This window comes from Octopus bimaculoides, chromosome 15 (assembly GCF_046866305.1).
Source record: "Octopus bimaculoides isolate indiv1 chromosome 15, ASM4686630v1, whole genome shotgun sequence".
In the NCBI taxonomy this organism is placed as follows: domain Eukaryota; kingdom Metazoa; phylum Mollusca; class Cephalopoda; order Octopoda; family Octopodidae; genus Octopus; species Octopus bimaculoides.
The window spans coordinates 15243903-15269847 of NC_142942.1; the positions used below are offsets into that span (position 1 = coordinate 15243903).

General features: G+C 38.2%; 1 protein-coding gene across 2 annotated transcripts; it reads left to right on the forward strand.

Moving 5' to 3' along the window:
• Positions 1 to 3437: 3437 nt before the first annotated feature.
• Positions 3438 to 24997, forward strand: LOC106879361 (uncharacterized). Of its 2 annotated transcripts, none has more exons than XM_089363480.1 (15): positions 3438 to 3855; positions 9517 to 9573; positions 10845 to 11833; positions 12961 to 13083; positions 14054 to 14196; positions 14534 to 14615; positions 16106 to 16183; positions 16920 to 17045; positions 17670 to 17746; positions 18796 to 18964; positions 19492 to 19569; positions 20712 to 20819; positions 21198 to 21353; positions 22151 to 22271; positions 23127 to 24997. In XM_089363480.1, the coding sequence occupies exons 1-15, from the start codon at positions 3750 to 3752 to the stop codon at positions 24461 to 24463; spliced, it is 3750 nt and encodes a 1249-aa protein (XP_089219606.1). In that variant the 5' UTR covers positions 3438 to 3749; the 3' UTR covers positions 24464 to 24997. The 2 variants fall into 2 exon arrangements, with proteins under 2 accessions (XP_089219606.1, XP_089219607.1); XM_089363481.1 differs by lacking the exon at positions 3438 to 3855 and adding an exon at positions 4042 to 4249.
• Positions 24998 to 25945: the final 948 nt, after the last annotated feature.

The window sequence follows — 25945 nt, forward strand, 5'->3', positions numbered from 1 at the left end:
ACACAAAGCTACAAATTCATAAAGAACTGTCTCCATATTTATATTTATTTGGTAAGAAACAAAAAATGCAGTAGAACTATGTCACAGAATTATGCATGACGAAACCCTTTTTGGCGCTTCCTAATAGATAGTGCTTGTCTTGGTCGCTTATCATCTACTTTTCCATGCTTGTATGGGTCTGGAAGAATTTGTTGAGGGAGATATTCTACAGCTGGACACCCTTCTTGTTGCTAGCCCTCACCTGTTTCGAAAACAAGGAAATATATTTCTCATGGCCAGACAATGCTTTTCATGGAAGACTGGAAACAAGCAGCATCGGTTGTTTAATGGTGATGCCTGTTTCCTACCCTCATGTGAAGTCAAGACAAGGGTATGCAAAATCACCCATGCACACACACATTCATACGTACTGATTTCAAATTTTAGCACAAAGCCAGCAGTTTAAGGGTAGGTGGCATAAGTTGGTGACATTGACCTCAGTGGTCAACTGGTAGTTATTTTATTGACCCTGAAGGATAGAAGGTCATGTCAACCTCTGTGGGATTTGAACACGGATTGTAAAGACAGCCAAGATGCTGCAAAGCATTTTTCCCAGTATGCTACGCTTCTGCCAGCGTCACCCTATAATATTCTTTTATTTGTGTCAGTCATTTGACTGTGGCCATGCTGGAGCACCGCCTTTAGTCAAACAAATCGACCCCGGGACTTATTCTTTGTAAGCCTAGTGCTTATTCTGTCAGTCATTTTTGCTGAACCACTAAGTTACGGGGACGTAAACACACCAACATCGGTTATCAAGTGATGGTGGAGGGACAAACACGGGGACACACATACGCAAGCATATACACATATATATATACCTATATATATATATATATATATATATATATATATATATATTATATATATACAGCGGGCTTATTTCAGTTTCTGTCAGCCAAATCCACTCACAAGGCCTTGGTCAGCCCAAGGCTATAGTAGAAGGCGCTTATCCAAGGTGCCATGCAATGGGACTGAACCCGGGACTATGTGGCTGGTAAGCAAGCTACTTACCACACGCCACTCCTTCACCTATACATAAATATTAATGTTTGTTTCATGTTAAAACCCTTTCTACTAAAGGCACAAGGCCTGAAATTTTGGGGGAGGGGTAATTCAATGATATTGACCCTAAAAAGATGAAAGGCAAAGTTGCCCTTGGTGGAGTTTGAACTCAGAACACTAAGGCAGACAGGACGCCACTAAGCAATTTTCCCAGTGTATATTTCTGCTAGCTTGACCCCTTAACATATACATACATATCAATGTTTGTTTTTATGTCATACTGAGGTCAGTATTATCAATTTTTGAAGGTTATATACCCCATCGTGGTGAGTCAAAAGACTTAACCCAGTAAAATAATGTTTAAAGACTTAATGGCTTCACATTTAAGGTAATGGATTACCAATCACAGGATAATGAGTTCAAAACTTCATATTGAACTTTCACTCTATATGATAACACTATATGTGTACATCTCAGTCTACTTGACTTCCAACAATTAACAATTATAATTTGAAGTTGAATGGTTAGCAGTAAGAAAGATGTCCAGATTTCTTTAAAAATTGTTGTGCAAAATATTCTGAGAAAAAGTATTTTTACACCACAACAAAACACACACACACACACACACACACAAAGGTGTCTCTGTGGTAACTTGAGCAACTACAAATAGGAACTAAATCTCTTAAATTACACCCTTTCATGAAAAGAAACACAGACTTACAGTATTTCAGGAAGAAAAAAAAAAACTATGCAATGGGTCAGCTACATCAGAGTCAACTCTGGGCTAAACAAAACACAGACAAACATACTTCACATTAAAAGATTATCTACTAAATAATACTAATAAAGTTGACAGTATATCTTTGAAGTTTCATTCCCATGTATTTTAAGCATAGGCAGAGTTGCCTCCCTTAGCTAAAGACCTCAAAATTCTTTTCAAGGTTATTTTTGTAGGAAAAAAGAGTTGTTGAGCAAAAAACATACTTTATTTGGTGGCCGAATGGACTACTGAATGTTTTGTTACTTCATACGTCAAAATTGACAATTCAGTTTTCAGATCCGTAAGGAACATACGTGCACGTGCACGCGCACATACACACGCACAGGATTACTCAATACATTTGGTAGCAGACAGATTTATCATTCTTTAACAAGAATAATATTGATAGTAACTTCTAAGTTTCGACCAGCGAAGCCATACATGCATACACACATACATACATACATACACATATACATACATCACTACGTGGCACCTTGGGCAAGTGTCTTCTACTATAGCCTCAGGCCGACCAAAGCCTTGTGAGTGGATTTAGTGGATGGAAACTGAAAGAAGCCCGTCGTATATATATATATATATATATATATATATATATATATATATATATATATATATATATATATATATGTGTGTGTGTGTGTGTGTGTTTGTGTTTATCTCCCCCAACATCGCTTGATAACCGATGCTGGTGTGTTTACGTCCCCGTAACTTAGCGATTCGGCAAAAAGAGACCGATAGAATAAGTACTAGGCTTACAAAGAATAAGTCCTGGGGTCGATTTGCTCGACTAAAGGCGGTGCTCCAGCATGGCCGCAGTCAAATGACTGAAACAAGTAAAAGAGTAAAAGAGTAACAAAGAAAAAAAACGTAATGAAAATGAGAGGGAGAGGGTGTGATATAGAGGAAGTGAAAGAGAGTAAATGACAAAAACGAAATAAAGATAAAGAATTCGACAGAGAGACGGTAACAAATGGAAGAAAGATGGTTAAGAGGTGATGAGAGAAAGATAGACGAAAAATTAAAAGAAAACTAAGGAAATACAAGCGATATGAATGAAAAAGAACTGTCGGCTGCAATAAGTAACATGGTTGATTTATTTCAAGTGTTACTTGTGAGCGAGACGAAACTTTGTATCGTCTGATTTTTTTACGTTCATTATTGATATTGATATTATTATTAATATAATAACTATTATTATTTCTATTATTAATATTATCACTGTTATAAAAAAAAAAATTATTATTTACTTCTGACAATATTATATTTTTTTGCCGACTTCTTTAATTTCTACATCCGGTTGTACTCTTACTATAAAATCCGCATTTAATGTAATATTTGTTTTTGATTAGCTAACAGTTTTGTAAGGGTAGTAAGAAGGGTAGGGGATTTACATAACCCTGTATACACACACTGACACTTACATGGATATATACATAAGCATATACGAATATTAAATATATGCAAGGAAAAAAAGAACAGAATATGATTTATTTTATTACTTCATAAATTAAAAAAATATTAATTAAAATTACATTTCTAATTTTGTTTTTAACCTCTACGTGCCGTTAGAGTTATGATTATTATTCACCAATGAGAATGCTCGAAAATCTCAGGGAAATTCCCCTACTTTCCCGCCAACATATGAAAAGTAGCTTTGTAATTCCTTCATAGAGGTTTCGGAAGTCTACGTATTTTCTTGATGTCGTCCTCAAAATACAAACACATGAATTATTTTTAAAGTGTGGATAACCGAAGCGAAGAAATAACGAAGGGGGAAATCAAGATCTTTAGGAATTTTCCGAAATTTTGTTTTTATTTAAATACAGATTGCTGTATCGCCAGTTTGTCTTGTAAACTTTCGACTTGCTTAAATATATTTATATATAAATATATTTAAGGTGTTTGGAGAGAAAGGATACACAAAATGGATGGTAATTGTTTGGAAGTTTTTGTGGCGCCGACTGATATTACCAGCAACAATAACAGTAGCACTGATGCTGACATCACAATCATCGCCAACAACATGACAGGTGAGCGACCGTCTTTTAGAGAGAGAGAGAGAGAAAGAGTAAAAGTCAGTGAGTGAAGGGTTTATCGAAGGGGAGGCAGTGAGCAATATTGTGATTGAAAGAGAGTGAGGGGCAGAGTTGTATTGCCGAATCGTGAGGGTGGGAGTTAATGTGATATAGATAGCCAGAGAGAATGTATGAGAGGGTGACTTTTTTTTTTAATGTAAAAGTGAAAGAGTGATTAAAACGAGTGAAATTAGATAGATACATAGATGTGAGAGAAAGTTAATTGACAAAATTTAAACTTCAACCTCAACATGGCAGCATCTGAAGTCAAAAAAATCCCCAAATTTTGTTTCTTTCCATGAAATCTCAGCTTTTTTTTTTTTTTAGATTTTATTAGAAATAGACAGAGGTAAGATTTCTCGGAAGTTTTGCCAAAACGAAACTCCTGCTAGAAAATTATTATTCCTCTTTAATTTTATAAAGTTAAACAGCCATATAATCCTTGTCTTAAGGGAGACTTCACAAGTTTTATTTCTTTTTATATTAGAAAACGTGGACTTGAACGTGTCCAAGGTCTCCCGTTTTCACTGAAGCAACAGTGCTACTCCTGTTTAAATTTAGCTGCAGATGTTTTCTTAGAGAAAAGCATGAACATCACAACCTCATTTCTACCATGTCAATCTTTAAATCTTGTAATTTCATCAGGAATGTTTTTTTTTTTTATTACAGACATTTATATTAGAAAATGTTAGAGATAATAATAATTATTATTTATATTGGAAAATGCTTATGTTTAACTTTTTTTCGTTTTCTTTCGCGGTTTATTTTTTGCCGCGAACAAATCTCGGCATGAACATCACTACTTCTTGATTGCATTCATTCATTCATCTCTCCCATCATTCTATTTTTTAATAACTTCGATAAACTTATTTCTTGCTATTGTTTATTTTTGCTATAGTTTCCTTGTTCGAATAAAGTAACGGGGGTGAATGTATTTCAAATAATAATAATAATGATAATTAATATACGTCCAAGGCCTGAAATATTGTAGGAGGGGGGGGGGGCTGGTCGATTACGTCGATCTTAGTTCTACCTTATCGAACTGCGAAAAGATGAGATGTAAAGTCGATCTCAGAAGGATTTGAACTCGGAACGTAAAATAATAATAATAATAATGTTCTCATTATCTGCCTCAAGTTAAGTAATTAACGAAGGAGGGAAAAAAGTCGTTTTAGAGTGTTTCATGGTCAGTTCCTAATCATAACTGTTTCGGTAACAATAATATTAACAATAATGACTTTTGGGAAAGTTGAAAAGTTCACCGTGCCACATCGAAACGACATTAATTAGCATTATTATTATTATTAATAATAATAATAATAATAATGGTAACCATTTCTTCTTACATAGGCTCAGAGGCAGAAATTTTCGAATCGGGGGCAGTCGAAAATATATATCGACCTCAACATATGACTGGTATTTTATTTATTTATTTTAAAGATCCTGGATGGAATCGGAATTATCACGACGAACTTTAATATTTTTGGACAAAGAATCCTTAATAATAGAGGTTCCATTATTTGCCATAAGGGTATCGGATAAGGTTAATCTTACAAGGATTAATGACAGAAGTTTTAAAAGAAATTATCTAAGTCTAGCGTCCATGTTGGCTTTTAATTATGATAATAGAACGATTAATGGACATTATTGGTGTGTTAAGTAGAAGCCGCTTATTGTGATCACTCGGAGACTAGTTTGTTTCCCAATAATAATTAGTTTCATAACATCTGTGATTACATATGTTTATATATGTGTGTGTGTGTATCTATCTATCTATATATATGTATACATAATGCTATGTGTGTGTGTGTGTGAGGAAAATGGGGGGGGGCACAGTTCTGTAGGAATGCTCAGAAATCAGTTAAAAAATAAAGGACAGATTGGATGATGTCCCCTATTTATACCCTCCCCACCACAAATTAAAAAGACGGAATGGTCGCGAATGGAACGTTTTTGGTTATAAGTCGTATTTCCGTATTTTTTTCACTCCAGACTGACCGTGAAACCAAGTTCGTCAAGAACTTATAAAACGAAAAGAAAACGTCCCAAAAAGTTGGATGTCAGAATAATTTACTAAAAGTTTTAAAAAAGTTTTCGTGTCCAAAATTGCGCCATCGCCAAGACGGACGAGCGAAGGATCCGTTTTCTATATGAGCTTTCGGTTTGCTAGAAATAGCTGTCAAATCTGCTAGTGATTCTCAGTTATGAAGGTGACATCCCAGTTACTTGAAAATAAATAAAATAAAAGATTTAAAAAAAAAACTAGCACATTTTCGATAATGTAGTCCACTGCTTAATTAAAAAAAAAACCTCCCAATTATGTTAGATTGAAGTAACTTCAGATTTTTAAAAAATAAATTATGCGCTGTGTGTGCGCCCACCAATTTTTTATTTTTATGTTTTCAGATTAAATTCCGACGTAATCGTAATCTATGCCATCTAAAAGGTTCTCGTACAAAATTTCATTGAAATATATCCATTTTTCTGAGAGTTATGAGGGAACAAAGTCGGCGTGTGATGATTTGGGGTGCACTTGTGTAGTTATACACTCCAAGCCATTATGATTATAGATCCATTCCATCTAGTTAGGCCTGGTGTTAAACGACATCAACTCAGTTTTCGTCCATAAAAGCAATAAGCATTGAACGATCTGGGTCTCAAGCGCTTAAGGGACCTCCTCCTCTTGTCCTACTTAAAGATAATTTTATAACCCCTTCGTTATCCATTTTACCTCTTGTTATTTTAACCCTAGGCCTTAGGTCAAACTTGATTTAAGCAGATATATGATCGCAAGTTTTTTTAACCGTGACCATCACGTTTTTTTAGTATATTCAGCAACATTGCATTACACGATGTGTCCCCGCTTCCTGTTTTTTAAGGGGATTTGGCTGTTATTTCTAGAACTTCGAACGATCGTGTAGAGGCGTCCCCCGTCGCCCTGCATCTGATTGTGTTAATGTCAGTGAGGGTGTATATATTATCTCTATATTTTCCCTCCTTTTTAGTAAAGCTTCTTCTCTCTCTCCCCCCCCCCTCCATGTGTGTCATATGCGTGTGTACATATATATATATATATGTGTGTGTGTGTGTGAATATATATACATGTCAAGTATTTTCGCGTATATCAATGAAATTATATACGTATGCACAGATTCGTTTGGTAGATAACCTGTGTATGAATACGTGTATATATAGACATGGTATGCATAGATATATATGTGTATATGTATACGTCGATGTATAAATGTGTGTGTGTGTGTGTGTGTATATTATTTCTTTTCTTTTACTTCTTTCTGTCATTTGACTGTGGCCATGCTGGAGCAGCGCCTTTTAGTCGAGCAAATCGACCCCAGGACTTATTCTTTGTAAGCCTAGTACTTATTCTATCGGTCTCTCTATTGCCGAACCGCTAAGTTACGGGGACGTAAACACACCAGCATCGGTTGTCAAGCGATGTTGGGGGGACAAACAGACACACAAACACATACATACATATATATATATATATATATATATATATATATATATATATATATACACGACGGGCTTCTTTCAGTTTCTGTCTACCAAATCCACTCACTAGGCTTTGGTCGGCCCGAGGTTATAGGACAAGACACTTGCCCAAGGTGCCACGTAGTGAGACTGAACCCGGAACCATGTGGTTCGTAAGCAAGCTACTTACCACGTATATTTTTATAAGTGTGTGTATATATGTATATATATATATTTGTATACTTATTTATGTGTATGTGTGTGCGTGTGTGTATATATTTGTATGTATATAAGCTCTAACTAGTTTCAGCTGGTAAGCTGCTCTCATGCTGGGACACCATAGTTATGTTTATATTTGTGTATATATGTACATATATATATATATATATATGTACGTGTGTCTGTGTGTGCATGCAGCATTGTGTCAAATAGTTAAGCAGTTCACCTCACTGACATGAGGTTCTGGTTTCAATCCTACTATGTGGCATCTTGATTCAGTTGGTTTCTTGCATTTTTTTCTTGTTTTTTATCAAAGACTTATTTTGACCCTAGCCTCCTTAGTAAAATTAGGAAGATGGAAGCTGTATCGAAGCCTATCAGTTTGATTATGCCTTGTCACGCACTGCAACACTGCTTCAGGACTACATTAAGTATAAACATGACTGTGAAATACACAACCATTTAATATGAGAAGGCAATGTTATAATTGGTCTATCCATTGAGAACTCATTGTTGAAATCGATGGAGGGCCATATATGTAATTATAGATGTAGGTATAGTTGTGTGGTTTGGGTTTGCTTCCCAATCACATAGTTTTTGGTTCAGTTCTTGTGTGTGGCACTTTGGATAAGTCTCTGTCACTGTAGCCATGGACTGACTAAGGCATTGTGCATGAATTTGATAGATAAATTGTATGAAGCTGATTGTATGTATGTGTGTATAACACACACACACACACACACACACACACACACACACACATATAAGGCATGACTGAGGTAAGAAGCTTGCTTCCCAACCACATAGTTCAGTCCCACTGTGTGGCACCTGCATTTGTGTCTTTCTATAGCCCCGGGCCGACCAAAGCCCTGTGAGTGGATTTGGTAGACAGAAACTGAAAGAAGCTTGTCATATATATGTGTGTCTTTGTGTCTCTGTTTGTCCCCTCCCCCTGTCATCATTTGACTACTGGTGTCGGTGTGTTTATGTCCCTGTAACTTAGTGGTTCAGCAAAAGAGACTGATAGAATAAGTACTAGTCTTAAAAGATAAGTCCTGGGTTGATTTGTTCAACTAAAAACATCCCTCAAGGCAATGCTCCAGCATGGCAACAGTCAAATGACTGAAACAAGTGAAAGAGTAACGAATATGTGTTTGTACAGATTAATTACAGTATTCAATGGAATCTAGGTACGTCACCATGTAGGATGCAAGAAATGGCTAGGTACAATAGCGTAGGATATTGAATATAAGTAAGTACTAAAAATCTAATATAATCCATAGACTGAGGGCTGGTTCTCGGTGTGGTTATAAAAAGAAACGCAAATGGTGTTAAATTTTAAACTCCATTTGTATTCTTTATATTGTAGGGTGGAGTATTTTTTTCCCCGATTTTCAAGTTTGTGATGGGGGTAGTATGGAAAAGTTGTGAATGGGCATCCGAATAACTCGTGTATACTCTTAGAACATGGCAAAATTATCTTCTGTCTCTACAAATGCATTGAAAAATGGAAAAAGTGGAAAAATAAACTCCTCTACTTAAGGGGCTGGGGCAGACTGAGAGTATTAAGGGCTCTCAGGCATAACTGTTTACCAGGCCCCTTAGCATTGATTTAGTAGAGTGTGGGCCCCTCAGATCGTCGGGCAGTGCCCGATTGACTGACGCCTCAGGCTGCCCCTGTCTGAGGGTAACTTTTAGACGATTGTGATGAAATTACTCTAAAATATGACTTCAACAGGTTTTTATTTCTGTGACTTCATCTTCCTAAACAAGAAGAAAAATTTTCTGCATTCCGTAAATTATGATATTTATGATGCCTTTGCATACTCTTATACTCTGCCTGGCTTTTTGATACCAAATATTTTATACCAATAATATTTATGATTATATTTTTTCTTTTTCCAGATAAACTTTCACCCAAGCTGAATCCAAGCATGGCCACAAAAAAGAAACTGACACAAGGTAACCATACCATTTATGAAGATGCACCATTTTGAGTGTGGCCGTTGCCAGTACCGCCTGACTGGCTCCCGTAGGATTTTCGAGCGAGATCGTTGCCAGTGCCCCTGGACTGGCTTGTGCGGGTGGCACATAAAAGACACCATTTCGAGCGTGGCCGTTTTCGTGCGGGTGACACGTAAAAGCACCCACTACACTCTCTGAGTGGTTGGCGTTAGGAAGGGCATCCAGCTGTAGAAACTCTGCCAAATTAGACTGGAGCCTGGTGTTGCCATCCGGTTTCACCAGTCCTCAGTCAAATCGTCCAACCCATGCTAGCATGGAAAGCGGACGTTAAACGATGATGATGATGTTGTTGTTTAATCCCGAGTCTACCTTGTTCCACTTTACCTGTGATTAAAGATGTTCCAGTCATGCCCATCTCATCATTTTCATTTTTGGTATTCAGAGACGGCCATAGTGTAATTAAGTCTGCATTATCTAATGTGTCTTTCTTGGATATAGATTAACTGATATATATATATATATATATATATATATATATATAGAGCCAGTAGTGTCAGTGCCAAGCAGTGTTTAAGCATAAGCGATTTGTGATGTATTTCCACTCCTAAAGGCAAATTCTACTGCAGTTAGCATAGAGAAAAAATTCTCTCTTATGGCAAAAGGTGTAAAACCCCCATACCTGTCAGGTAATTGCAGTGAATTCCCCTTTTAGAAGTTGAAATCTGTCACAAACATTTTAACTAACCGAAAGTTAGCTCACACACACACACACACACACACACACCTGATATGACCACCTCCTCCAATGCTCCCTCTCCTCTCAAAGGATGTTTGTCTTATGAGTTACTTGGTGACCTCGCCTGTGCTGGTGCCACATAAAAAGCACTCGGTCCACTCTGCTGGGTGGTCAGTGTTAGGAAAGGCATCCGACCATAAAAAAACCATGTCAAAACAAACAAAGAAGTCTGGTGCTGGCTCCTTTCAAATGGTCCAACGCATTCCGCCATGGAAGACGGACATTAAACGATGATGATTTCTCTGTCAAACGTAATGCATATTTCTTCACATTGTTTTAAATTAACCCTGCATCATCTCACACCTTTGAGATTTCAATCATCAGATTGTTTACTTTTAGAATGACATTGCAGCATAGGTGTCCCAGTCTGTATTTGACCAGTTTGATCGTAAAACAAACAGGATATTTTGGTTGGATATGGCCGGTTTAAATGCTAAAGTGTTAACTAATTGTTTTTTTCCTTTCATTTCAGCTCGTTTGTCATTCAAACCATTGGATGCCAAGCCCAACAAGCCTGTAACTGCCTCCAAGAAACGCAAGCTGTCTGACCAAGATACTAGTCTGAGTAAAACTGCCAAGATTCAAAAGGCAAATATCGAAAATAAAATAAAACCTCACAATAATATTACAAATAATAATGGTATTAATAACAACAACAACACTAACAATAATAGTGACAGTAGTAGTATTAGTAATGTTAATAAAAATAATAGTAGTAGTATTGCCGAGATGGAGGTGTGCGATGAGGTTATTTCCAGTTCTGGCTCAAGTAGTGTCGCGACACCAATGCAACAGACTGTGAAATCTCACACGTTGGACAAGTTCTTCTCGTCGAGAAACGTCCAAGATGAGATTATTTCCAGTTCCACCAATGACGTCATCGATTTGACCAGATCTGACGGGGATGACAACATCAGCGAGAAATGTGAAGAGAATATAGAAAAAGAAAACAAACTGAGCAGTAACTTCAACGAAGACGCTAACTTTGCATTGCTTACGGACCCCCAAGCTAAGCCAAAGTCAAGCCTCGGCAATGCAAAGAGCAGCGTTCTCAAAGAGAAATTCGATCAGGTTGTGGGACGATCAGGCTGTGAAGTGAAAGTCTTTCTGCCCGACCTTGCACTTTGCGACATGTCTGTCTGTTCGTCTCCTGCCGACAGCAAGCTGATCAACTCTGCGCTCTCGGGCTCTAGTTGCAAGTCGCCTCTGTCCAGTTCTTCCAAGTCCCCGAAGCAATGCGCAAAGTCGCTGGTGCTGCCGACATCCGCAGAACAGAAGGACGACGACGATGACTCCAGTTCAGAGCTTGACCTCTCCACATGTGCCACTCCCTGCAATGAGGAGTCTTCCACTACTTGCTCCGTGGCCAGTCACTCGGATGAGGACGTCACACCAATGGAAAACAAAGAGAAACCAAACCCGTTGGCAAGTACTCCAAAAACTGCACAGGTGAAACAAAAGGTGAGTAATAGAATGATATTTGTGTGTGTATATATATATATATATATATACTCTTTTTACTCTTTTTTACTTGTTTCAGTCTTTTGACTGTGGTCATGCTGGAGCACCGCCTTTAGTCGAGCAAATCGATCCCAGGACTTATTCTTTAGAAGCCTAGAACTTATTCTATCGGTCTCTTTTTGCTGAACCGCTAAGTTATGGGGACATAAACACACCAGCATCGGTTGTCAAGCGATGTTGGTGGGGACAAACACAGACATATATATATATATATATATATATACGACAGGCTTCTTTCAGTTTCCGTCTACCAAATCCACTCACAAGGCTTTGGTCAGCCCGAGGCTATAGTAGAAGACACTTGCCCAAGATGCCACGCAGTGGGACTGAACCCGGGACCATGTGGTTGGTAAGCAAGCTACTTACCACACAGCCACTCCTCGCCTATATATATATATATATATATATATATATATATATATCTCATCTTTTACTTGTTTCAGTCATTAAACTGTGACTGTGGCCATGCTGGGGCACCACCTCGAAAGATTTGTAGTCGAATGAATGAGTCTTTGTACTTGGTGTTTTTGTTTATTTTAAGCCTAGTATTTATTTTGTTTGTCTGTTTTGCTGAACTGTTAAGTCATGGGGACATAAACACATCAATAGTGAGGTGGGTACAAACACAGACACAAAGACACACTCACATGTCACCAACCCTCAATTGTTTCCAAGAAAGATGATATTTTGCTTTGGCTAGGCATGTTTTTCTCATAGTCGATTCAAGACGAACAACACCGTTTGTACGATGGTGATGCTTATTTACGACCACCACTTAGTCTCAAGACACGCACACAAACAAACATACAATGGGCTTCTTTCAGTTTCCATCTACCAAATCCACTCACTAAACTGTTCAGCTATAATATAGTAAAAGACATTTACCCAAGGTACCATGCTATGGTACTGAACCCAAAACCACATGGTTGGAAAGCAAACATCTTAACACCACAACCACGTCTGCACCAAATATAGTAAAATGTCCCCCCAAAAAAAAGTTAAGATAAACTTTACAGTTTCTCATCTGGGTTTCTATATTTTCTTTTTCTCTCTTTCTCTTTCTCTAGCGACGACGAATTGATCCGATGAGGCAGAAAATCAAAGAGGAGAGGGAAAAGGAACGATTGAAGCGGAAAGAGGAAAAAGAAAACGAACGACTGCAGAAACTACAACAACGTAAAGAAGATAAGGTGAGCATACATTCTCAGTGTGGTTGGCGTTTAGGGAGACCTTGCCTAATCAGATCAGAACCTGGCGCAGCCCATCCCCCCAGCATACCGGTTTTCAGTCAAACCATCCAACCCATGCCAGCATGGAAAGCAGACGTTACATGATGATGATGTGGTTGTTTATTTTAACAATGATATTGTAGGGTAGGTGTGAGAGGCCAGCTCTGGCCGGTTTGGACATAAAAGCAAAAAGTATATTTTGGCCTGATAGGGGCAGTTTAAATCAGGGCCGTTTAGTCGTAGTTGGAAATAATTTAGGAGTAGCTGGAGTCAGAGTTGGTATAATTTTACTGACTCCGACTCCAACTCACAATATCTTTATTCTTTAATATGTAGTGACGTCATCTTGAGGGTCTCCAGCACGCATGCGCTGGGTTGAAACCTTCTGGAAGGCCTGCCAGAAGTTCCCTCATGTGCAGAAAAATAGCAGCAGCTGAACTATGCAGATGTGTCCTCAACAGCTCTGCTGCTCACCTGAGACGCTCGGTATTTGACCAGCTCCGTGTAGCTGGAGTTCTGTGAAGAATGCTTTCATAAATTTGTGACTAAACCGACGTTGCTGCTTCCACATCAAGGCGACCTGGCTACTGATTGTCCCAAGATGTAACTCTTGTACAGACGAAAAATAAAAGATTGTTATTTGTTCGGATGTTCTTGTTCCGATATTTTTCCTTCCAATATTTATGTAAGGAATTGTGTGGCACCCTTACAAATATAAACAAGTTATAAGATATAGGCCTATTCAAAGTACAAGTGCATGCATATGCTTTATAAGATACGTAGAGCACAATCACTTAATTACATAAGCACTGGGGTCGATGTAATCGACTTCATCCCTTCCCCCAAATCTGAGGCCTTGTGCTTCCAGTAGAAAGGATTATTATTATTATTATTTTGTTTTTGAAAGCTACTTTCTGTTTGTATAACTCAGGAGAGGAAATCTCTAGAACGGCAACATCTAAAGATGCAGAAAGATAAAGAGCGTTCGGAGAAGGAGAAACAGCGAGAGATGGAACGACTGGGGAAAGAAAAACTGAAAGATGAACTGCGTCGTAAGAAGCAAGATATGATTGAGTGAGTCTTGTTTCTAAATTAAGTTCTATGTTTGGTTCTTTGTTTTCTCTCTTTACATTTCATGAAAGGGCATGGCTTAGTGGGTTTTTTTTCTTTTTTACTTTAGTGATTCTGTCCATTAGTTTACCTTCAATCATTACTTTGAACTGTATAAGCAACTATTTAATGTTTTTTGGCTCAGGAGTTCAGATGGGGAAGTGAAACTTGACTTGGCGGGGCCCCAAGACCGAGAGGGTTAAAATAATGATATCAGAGTTAAGTCTTCAGTTTCTTCTCTTGATTTTTATTTCTTTTTAAGTTTTTTGTCTTTTTTTTTGTTTTACCATTTGCCTTACAGAGCAAAACTGGAGGAAAAACGTAAGAAAGACGAGGAGAGGAAAATAAAAGAGGAAGAAAAAGTGAAGGAGAAGGAGGAGGAAGTAAGTTATATCCGTCTGTCGCTACCAGTCTGTTTGTCTGTCTGTGTGACTACGTCTGCCAGTGTCTTTTGATACAGGCATTGTCTTGAAATTACTTCTTGTTCTATGATATAAATTGCATTCATTTTAGCTTTTTTTAATTCAAACCTATCATTGCAATTTTTTCGAGATCGTTGCCAGTACCGCTGGACTGATTCCTGTGCAGGTGGCACGTAAAAAACACTTTTTTGAGCGAGGCTGTTGCCAGTACCGCCTGACTGGCCCTTGTGCCAGTGGCACGTAAAAGCACCCGCTATACTCTCGGAGTGGTTGGCGTTATGAAGGGTATCCAGCTGTAGAAACTCTGCCAAATCAGATTGGAGCCTGGTGTAGCCATCTGGCTTGCCAGTCCTCAGTCAAATCGTCCAACCCATGCTAGCATGGAAAGCGGACGTTAACCGACGAACGAACGATTTACCATTAGAAACTTAGGTACCTAATTTTATAGGTGCAAACATGTTGTGTGATTAAGAAACCAGTTTTGCAACACGATTTCAGGCTGTCTCACTGTTGCAGTATCTTGGGCAGATGTCTCCAACTATATAACTCTATATAACCTTGTGGGTGGGTGGTTGGTGATTCGTTGTGCTTGAGCCAAGTGAAATTGTGGTTGTGGCCAGTGCCGGTGACACATAAAAAGAACCCATTACACCCTTGAAGTGGTTGGCATTAGGAAGGGTATCCAGCCGTAGAAACCGATCCAAAATCAGACTAGAACCTCGTGCAGTTCTCTGGCTTACCAGTTACAGTCAAACTGTTTAACTCATGCTACCATAGAAAATGGATGCTAAATGATGATGAGGAGGAAACAGTAAGGAAGCCCATCATGTGTGTGTGTGTATTTATGAGCATGTCTTTGTGTGTATTCCCCACCACTGCTTGGGAACTCATGTTGGTTTGTTTTCATCCCTGTAACTTAGCAGTTTGCTAAAAGCAATTGATAGAATTAGTACCAGGCTTAAAAGAGGTGAGTACTGGAGTCACTTTATTTGGTTGCAGTCTGATGAGTGAAACACAAGATGATGACAACATCCAATGTTGAATGTCCTTCATTTCAATTCTGATGTCTTTAGATACATGGCTCAGTGGTTAGAGTATCGAGCTCACAATCATGAGGTAGTGAGTTCAATTCCTGGACCGGGCTGTGTTGTGTTCTTGGGCAAAACACTTCGTATTGCTCCAGTTCACGTTGGTCATCTGTAGAAATGACTTGTGATTTTACTGGTGCCAAGCTGTATTGGCCCCTTTGCCTTTCCCTTGGACAACATTGGTTACATGGAGAAGAGAGGCTGGCATGCATGAGTGACTGCTGGTCTTCCAGAAACAACCTTGCCCAGACTTGTGTCTCGCGGGGTAACTTTCTAGGTGCAATCCCATGGTCATTCATGACCAAAGGGGGTCTTTACCCTTTACACTAGATCTTGGTTATATTGTCATCTCATTTGTTTCAGATGAGGAAACAACAGAGGAGAAAAGCTGCTTTCCAGAATTATTTTGTACAGAAACCCAAGAATAAACCAGTTGCTAAGGTTGGTTGAACATTTTTCTGCTTCTTCCTTTGTGTATGTGTGTGTGTGTGTTTTCAGAATTATTTTTAAACAAAACAAGCATTTTTACCTAATCCCTTTCATTACCATATTTCTTTTGAGATGCTCTGTGTTTCTTTCAATTTTGAATATAACAAAGAATTTAGTAAACTAACTTAGTTATCATTAAGCTAGTGTTAGGAACATAAATTGTGACTAAAGCTTGGAAGATTTCAATTCAGAACTTTCGGAAACAAGACATTCGTACTACAGAGCCAGAGCCAGAACTGGTATCAGCCGGGTTGGTATCAAAAGGGTTAAAAGAATTTTTTGTTTATTACTAGACATATGGTTCATAAATTACAAAATATAAATATCCACACTACCACACTTGCTATAACTCTTTAACTCGATTTAACTGTACGTGAAGGTATTTAGAATGCCCAAACTTATTTCTGCAAATGTGCTGAGCTCTGATGCTGATCAAAGTTTAATCGATAAGCACCAGAGCACCAGGTTCTCCTTTGTCTCAGAATTGCTGGCCTTTGCCAAAATTAGAAGTATGTATTGTTTTTAATATGAGTTTTGGATGAGATTTTATCGTCTCACACAGTTTCAGAACTTCATGCCTTCTAATGATGTGTATACATTTAGTATGATACACAGACGGCTATTTTAATTTATTTTTTATTTATGTTATAAGTATTCAATTATTTAATTTTGTTTTATTTATGAACAGCCAAAGGAGCATTCTGGCATGTTTATGCCATTTGAGGTGAAGAAAGACATGCGCATGGCACCGGCAGACAGACGATCTCTTTCCAAAGAATCCATGGACGAATTGGATGAAATTATGAAAACTCAGGTTTGTTTTCTGGACAAGTCTTGCTTGATTCATTGATGTGTGTGTGTGGATGGGTATATGTATGTGTCTGTCTTTCTATTTAAACCCACCTACCTATCCGCCCTCCCACCCTTATCCGGTTTGTCACCATTTGAGAGAAGCATTTTTGATGTTGACATTCTTTGTTGACATTATGACTGGTTGCTCTGAACTTTTGACGGCCTCTGTCAAACAATATTCATTCATATTATTTTGAATTAATCATGCATTATCTCATAGCTTTGAGATTTCATTGAGTGATTGTTTATTTTTAGAATGACATTGTAGGGCAGGTGTAAGACGTTGGATCTGACCAATTTCAGCATGAAACAGGTAGAATATTTGAGTGAAATATGGCTGGTTTAAATGCTTAAGAGTTTATAGTTGTTTTACTGTATTTCTCATGGTTTGAAATCATTTAAAACAAAGAGGTGCTTTTCATTAGAAATGTAGTAACAACAGAAGGGTTGATTTGATAAATACCCCACTGTTTTAGCATGGACAGAATGTAAAGAACAGCTATATGTTGTGTGTGTGAGTGAGTCAGAAAGAGTGAGTGTGTATATGTCTGTATAGGATATTAATGATGTATTTCTATTATTGTAGGATCACCAGCCTTTGTATCAAACTGAGTTGAAATCTAATGGCTTCACACCCAGAAGATCTGGGAAGACCTGGCCAAGGTAAGACATTGTTGTTGTTGCTCATCATCATCATCATCATCACCCATCATCTAGAATTCTGGTTTATGTCTGTTGGTTTTTTTTTCTTTTTTCATTTTGGTGTAAATTTATGTGGTTATTGGTATATCACTCTAATAATATATAAGAAATCATTATCATCACCATTATTATTATAATTATTATTATTATTATTATTTTTGGTTTGGCTCAGGTTCAGTCTTATTCCTAGTAGGAATTATGTGGATAGCTGGTTGCGAACTGCTTTGCCTGTCGCTACATTCTGAGTTCAAATTCCGCCAAGGTTGACTTTGCCTTTCATCCTTTCAGGGTCAATAAATTAAGTACCAGTGAAACAGTGGGGCCAGTGTAATTTACCTACCCCAAATTGCATCCTGATGTCATCACAGAATTAACAATTGCTAATAAGCCCTGTAGTTGTTGGTCATTTTTCGCAAAGAGCTTTAAATCATCCATGTAAAAGAGATGGTTTATATTTTTATCAAACATTTTGTAGTTATACTGTACATCATCGAGCAATTTCGAGAGAGAGGTATTAAGGCGATATTATTATTATTATTACTATTATGAAGGCAGAATTGTAAGCATGGCAAACAAAAATGCTAAGTGGAATTTCGTCTGTTTATACTTTCTGAATTCAAATTCTGCCTAGGTTTTTATTGTCTTAGGGTTGATGTAATCAACTATCCAATTATCTGCAAACTTTCCTGTTTTGTGCCTGCAGTAGAAATGGTTATTATTCTTGTTGTTGTGCCAGTGCCACATAAAAATTACCCATGCTGGCACCATGTATAAAGCACTGGTATTGGTACCACATAAAAAGCACCCAGTAGACTCTGGTTGGCATTAGGAAGGCCATCCAGCCGTAGAAACTCTGCTATAACAGACAAATGGAGCGTTCTGCAGCTCTGCAGCTTGCCAGTCCCTGTCGATCTGTCCGACCCATGCCAGCATGAAAAACAGATGTTATATGATGATGATGATGTATCTTCTAATGCAATTGTGTTTTTTCCATTCTGTTGCTGCTTCAGGGAAGGTGACCAGGATGATGATATTTCACACGAAGATGATGTTGTGAAGAAGGTGACTTATCATGTCAAACTGTTACAGTTTCACACCAACTACCGTCCTCCTTATTATGGCACCTGGAGGAAATCCAGCAATGTCTTGTCTGCCAAAAATCCATGGAAGAAAGATACGGTATGCTGCTGTTTTTTTTTCTTCTGTGTGTGATTGGTTTTGTCTCCCATATATATATATATATATATATATATATATATATACTCCATGTGGCCTGAAATTTTGTGGGTGTGTAAGACAGGTTTGTCGTGTGGTAAGGAGTTTGCCTCTCAACCTCATAGTTTCGGGTTCAGTCACAGAGTGTGGTACCCTGGATAAGTGTTATCTACTATAGTCCCAGGCCACAGAAGTTCTTTTGAGTAGATTTGCTAGACGGAAACTGCAAGAAGCCTGTCATTTGTGTGTGTGTGTGTGTTAATCTCCCATTGCTGCTTGACAATCCATGTTTCTGTTTTCACGTTTGTGTGACTCAGCAATTCAGCAAGTGACCAATGAAATGAATACCAGACCCGAAAAATACTGGGGTTGATTTGTTCAACGGAAACCCTTGGAAATAAAAGACACACATGCACACACCCACATGTGCATGTGCCCTGTTTGATGTCATGTGCAAAAAGAAGGCTTCAGTGTTTATATTTCCATTTCAGGCACTTTTTGATTATGAAGTTGATAGCGATGATGAATGGGAAGAAGAAGAACCAGGAGAAAGTTTATCCTCATCGGAGGTAAGTTGATTTTTTAAATTTTTTTTTTTTATCTGTTTCATTTTAATAGACTTGTTAGATTTTAATCCCTTTATAAAATTATTTAGATGCTGCATTATCAGCATCATCACCATCATTATTGTTTAATGTCTGTTTCCCATGCTGGCATGAATTGGATGGTCTGACATGAAGCTGGCCGGCTGGGAGCTGTCCAAACTCCAACTGTCTGTTTTGGCATGGTTTCTATGGCTGGATGCCCTCCCTAATGCCAACTCCTTAACAGTGTGTGCTGGGTGCATTTTCATGTGCCACCAGCATGGGTGCTTTTTAAGTGGCCGCAGCACCTTTGAAGGACAAACCTGTACATATAGAAGGCAGTGGTTTTACTTAGATGTTTCTTATCAAGTACAACAAACCGCCAAGGTTTTAATTTTGAGCTCAATGGAAGTTTGAAGTTGTTGAAGGAAGTGGCCATGCTGGGTCGAGTAGAATCGGTAGCTGCATTTATGTCAGACATGGTTTATACTCGGAAGAGCATCCAGCCAGGGAAATTATTCCTGAGCAGTCGTTGGATCTTGGTGTTGGCCTCTGGTTTGTCCAAAAGTGACCTCTCCTTTGCTCGTGCCATGTAAAAAGCACTTAGTCCACTCTGCTGGGTGGTTGGTGTTGGGGTTAGGGAGAGCATCCATTGAGGCCTAGTGCAGTCTTCTGCCTCGCCAATGATGATGATGTGAGCTGGCAGAATTGTTAGTGTGTTGGTAAAAATGTCAGGCAGCATCTTTTCCTGCTCTTTATGCCCTCGTTTCAAATCCTGTCAAAGTCAACTTTGCCTTTTCCGTCTTTTTTTTTTTGGAGGGTGGGGTTTGATGTAATCAACTAGCTTCCTCTCCTCAAACTTTCAGGCCTTGTGCCTATAGGGAAAAAGGGTTATTATTAGTAGTAGTAGCAATAATCTACATTTAATGTAGTTTTCAGGGGCTCTTAGTGTGATGCAGAGTGTGACAAGTCTGGCCCTTGGGATTACAGGTACGACTAAATGGTTCAGAATTTAGACTTCAGAACAGCTTTATTTTATTGTTACGTTAAAAAAAATTTCTTTGTAATACTCGTAAAAGTATGTTGGTATATTTCATTGCTTCAATTTCCGATATTTTCCGCTTTAGGAAGAGGAAGAGAAAGACGACAAAGAAGATGATGAAGATGAAGAAGATGGCTGGATGGTACCTCATGGCTATTTGTCTGAAGGGGAAGGCTGTGTTGAAGATGATGAGGTACATTTTATGTTGGTGTCTATGTCTACCTTGAAGTCCCTAAGAGAAAAACAAAAGTTCACAAACCCATTTCCCTCTGCTTACCATTCCGTCTTTGTTCATATTATTGATGTTTAACATTCTAGGCTTACAAAGAATAAGTTCTGGGGTTGATTTGTGTGACTAAAGGCGGTGCTCCAGCATGGCCGCAGTCAAATGACTGAAACAAGTAAAAGAATTAAAATTGTGATGCTGATGATATAATTAATGGAAGAATAGCTCTCCGCATGTTCAACATTTTCATTTGTAAACTTCACTTGTTCTGTATCTTCCAGTTATTTAGTAATAAACTTTTGTGCTTTTAACTCCCTTTTATTTCATTTCCTCAATTAACTGCAGGTGACCCCTGAAATATTGAAGGCCCGCCGAGCTGCCAATGCTGAAAAATGGGAGAGCCAGAGAAACCAGCAAGGTCTGCCTCACAAACCAGAATACATTGGCTGTATATGGGATGGATCTGCAAAGAATGATGCTAATATATTCAATGAATACAGGGTCTGTATCGTAGAAGTCTGGTTTTATTTTCTTTCTGTAGAAGAGTGTATGCTTGAAATGTAAAAGACTTGACCATCTACTTAGCCAGAGAACAAACCTAAAACACTTATCTATACAAGTATATGTGTGTGTGTATATATATATATATATATATATATATATATATATATATATATATATATACATACACACACTTGTATGTACCTGTGTGTGTCTTTGTGTTTGTTCCCTGTGACCTCGTGGTTTGGCAAAAGTGACTGATAGAATAAGTACTAGGATTAAAAACGAGTCCTGGGGTCGATTTGTTCGACTAAACGCAGTGCTCCGGCATTGCAACAATCAAATGACTGAAACAAATTTAAGAGTAAAAGAAACTATATATATATAAAAATTTAGATTCAGGTGAATATGGTACTTAAGTTGAGGCACCAGAATTTAGTGCAGTATTATCCATACAATTTCAAAATAAATTGATTAAAATCAAAATAAGCAACAAGGATATCCAGAGGTATTTTGATTTTATATATATATATATATATATATATATATATGCATGCATGTATGTTTATGTGTGTGTGTGTATGCAAATCAAATGTAACTTTTTAAGTTAGATTGTTTTATGCTAGAAATCTGATTTTTGGCATTGAATAAAGATTGATGAATTTAATACTAAAATGGTGGCTAGGGTCAATATAATCAACCAGATCCCTTGGGGGCATTAATAACCCAACACCGTCGCAGACCAACGCCTGGGACCAATTATTAGAGAATATAATTTATTGTTCCTTTTTTGCTAGGTGACCATCATAAATGGAGAAATGCCAATTGCTACATCCCATAATAGAGCCCTGAAAGAAGTGGATCCGACGGAGAACAAGTCTGGGAATAACCTGAAGAAACGTGTTGTTCCAGAAGAAGGTATGTATCTAGAAATGTCTTTATCATCATTTAACATGTGTTGGCATGGATGGATTGGACAGTTTGATCTGGAACTGATGGGTCCAAGGACAGCATTGTGCTCCAGTGTTCATGGTTTCCGTGACCCTAAACCCTTTTTAACACCAACCACTTCACAGTGTGTACCAGGTGCATTTTTGTGTCATGAGTACTGTTGAGGTTGCTGTGTAGATTGTAAGTCTAAAAGAAGCTTTAGCTTCTTATATATATATATATCAGTCATGGCTTAAAGTTTGGAACACTTTTTTTAAAATTAAAATTATTATGCCAAATTACGATTTGATTCAAATATATGCAACACAGACCCAATGGTCTGTTATATATTAAATATAACTTTGACACTTAATATAAAAATTCTAATTTTCAGACCAACGTTCCAAACTTTTAGCCAAGATTGTACGTATGCATATATAGACACGCACACACAAACCACCAATTCAATCTCACTCCTCATAAATGTGAGTAGCCAGGTAGCTCCTCCGCAACAAGAACCTGCTCTACCGCAGCCTCTTTCCTCATTCCTTAACCCCCCGACTAACATTGATTCACTTGACCGTTCTTATTCCCAGATACCATCAGAAAATCTGATTGATGGGTCTGGTGTATGGTGGTGGCAGTGTCAGCGACAACGGTTGTAGTGGTGGTTGTGGTGAAAGAAGGTCTTAGAAATAATAACATTTGTGTAGTTGATAGTGTTGTAAAGACGGTGGGAACCGATGGTAGTTGCAGTGATGATTGTGATGGTATGAATGATGATGATGATGAGAGAAGTGGTGATGATGACATTGCTAATTGATGTTCTTGTTTATGTTGCAGCTCTTCCAGATTTGATCAAGTTTGTCCACGGAAGTCGTACCGGCATCAAGAAGCTCGTCGTTGAATTCCAATCTTACTGGAACACGAAACATGCTAATATGGTTGCCAAAGTGGCCCAAGAGGAGTCAAAGACGGAATCAAGCAGCGACATCACACCTGGCACCCCAGGCGAAAAAAGCGATGTCTGTAAACAGAACAGCACTCCCAACACGTCTGTGACCGAAACAGATGCTCCGGAAGAAAACTCTATCATCTCGAAACGCCAGCTAGAAAAGAAGATATTAGTGATAGCGGTGAGAGAAAAAAGGGTTGATTACTCCAAGATATGCTGGTATGTTCACAATGATATTAGGAAACAATATGGCCTTGAAGATTTGCCACTGAAGGACAAAACATCTGAGATAAAAGCTCAAGAAGAACAGATGGCAGCAGCTGCCATTTTGCAGTCAACGAAGATTTCCTTACAGTCATTACCAACGACCCTTGAAGCAAAAACACCAAATGGTAAAGGCGGAAGTAATGACAAGCCTCTTGCTCGTCCTGCACCTAGTGACCAGATGTCCATACTAAGCTTTGCCCAGACATCTGATAAATTGAGCTCTGTCCGAACTGTTGCTGCTGTAGCCGACAGTGTCAGCTGCAGCAATAGTAGTAGTAGCAGCAACAACAACAGCAACAATGGTGATAATGTTGTTATAAACGATATCAAAGATAATGCTAAATCACCCGCTAAGAAGCCTTTACCTCGTGACCAGATGTCCATCTTGAATTTCACAAAGGCAGCTCCACAGAGTTCAGAAAAAACTGCTCTGCCGAGTACGGTAAAAGCAGAGCAGCAGAGAAGGGAGAAATCTGTGTCTTTGAAGAACGCAGACAGCAGCTCGATGTGTGACAGTGTCATCGTTATAGACGACTCTGAGGATTATAACAACAGTGAATCCAAAACAAATACTGATAGTAAGAGTGTGGAACTGAAGACTAACGGCGAAAGTAAGAATATTGAAATGAAAGAGGCAAGAGGCGAAGGTGGCAACGTTAATGATATGAAACCAAGCACCAAATGTGACAGCAGTATAACGAAACTAAGTGTCAATGGGGATTGCAATGATGTAAGGCCAAGCAGCACTTCTGAAAGTATTGAGGGCAAACCGGGATGTGTAAATTTAGAGCCAGTGAAGGGACCCATGGAGGACGAAATAACTCCCGATTTCAAAATGTCGGTAAACCCACAGACATCGACAAATATCTTGCCTGCTACAGATCATTCCGTTTCCCCGCAGAATTGTAGTTCTACCGACGTGGAGATGGTTGAGGAACCAAAATCAACCACTGGGTGAAGGGGCTTTAAAAAATTTTTTTAAAAAATGGAAAACAATGAAAAGGAGAAACACAAAAAAAACCTGAAACAACTATATATATTTAAAATAAATATTTAAATTAGAAGGAAACACTTGTGACATGAAGAACACATATGCACGCACGCACACACAAAAAGAAAGTCCTCTACACAGAACAGAAATCCCAAATGGCCATTCCATCTTGATTTGTTACTTCAGACCAACTTGTAAATAATTATAAAGATTTTTGGTTATGGAACTCCAAGAAAGATTTTTTTTTTTTTTTTTTTTTGTGGAGATGGGCTTTTGGAAATTTTTGGTCAAAGATAGCTGTGTGTGTGTGTGTGTATGTGTATGTATGTGTACAAGAAAAGGTCTACATTTTACATTTATGAATATTGTTGCATCTTTTCAACAACACTATAATGATGATGATGATGATAGTAATGATATGTTATTTTCTGTGTGCAAAATTCTTTAAATTTTGAATGCTTGTGAATAAAGTTAATTAGTTTGTGCACAAGGATCATAAAATTCTGTGTTTGTGTTTTTTTAACACAGATTGTTGACTGTAAGACATTCTTCTGGGTGTGTGTGTGTGTGTGAGATGATTTGTCATTTTCCTCCCCCCCCCCCCACTCTCTTCAAATTATATGCTGAGCTGATTTTGGTGATTTATAAAAAAAGATAGAAAATGTTGGAAACAAACACTCACTTGTGCACACACCTGAGTGTGCAGTGACTTGTGTGTGTGTGTGTGTGTGTGTGTATATATATATATATATATATATATTGGGTCATCCCATAAGCAATGTGGCTTTTTCAATTGCATGAACTAAAAGTTGGTGCGGGATGGGATAAACTACCTGCATCAACTTGCTATAAAAGCAGGGAGTAATTTTACTTTGTCTTTATTCTTAGTGTAAGTTTTGAAGAGTGCAGTTCAGTTTTAACAGTTATTTTTTCAAAGTTATAATGAAAGTGACAGAGGAGCATATTTGGCATATTTTGCTTTATGACTTCAGTAAAGGCAACAACACAACGGAAAGTGCAAGGAATATTAATGCAGTATATGGGGATCAGACAATAAGCATAAGCCAGTGTTAACAGTCGTTCCAGAAATTCCGGGCCGAAAACTACAGCCTAGAAGATGGGCTTTGTCCTGAAAGATCTGTAGAGCTCAACAAGGACACCCTGCAAACCCTGGTAGGACAAAATCCCATCAGAGAAGCTTGGATTTGGTTACGCAAACACTCATTCAAGTCAGTGCTAGAAGGAAAATGACCATCTTTGGTTTCAAGACAAAAGGTGTTCTTCCATCAGGATAATGCTCGGCCACATACAGCGAGGATGACATTCCAAAGGCTGGAGCAGTTTGAATGGGAAACAATGCCCCCACCCACCATATTCGCTGGACATCACCCCTTCTGATTATCATTTATTCCGCAGTCTTCAAATTAATTTGGACGGAAAAAATATGAA

Excerpts from the sequence above, each read along its gene's own strand:
- LOC106879361 (XM_089363480.1), top strand. The coding sequence starts at position 3,750 with ATGGATGGTAATTGTTTGGAAGTTTTTGTGGCGCCGACTGATATTACC. Across the intron at positions 3,856-9,516 it reads CATCGCCAACAACATGACAG|ATAAACTTTCACCCAAGCTG; the intron begins GTGAGCGACCGT and ends TTCTTTTTCCAG. Across the intron at positions 20,820-21,197 it reads GCTGTGTTGAAGATGATGAG|GTGACCCCTGAAATATTGAA; the intron begins GTACATTTTATG and ends AATTAACTGCAG.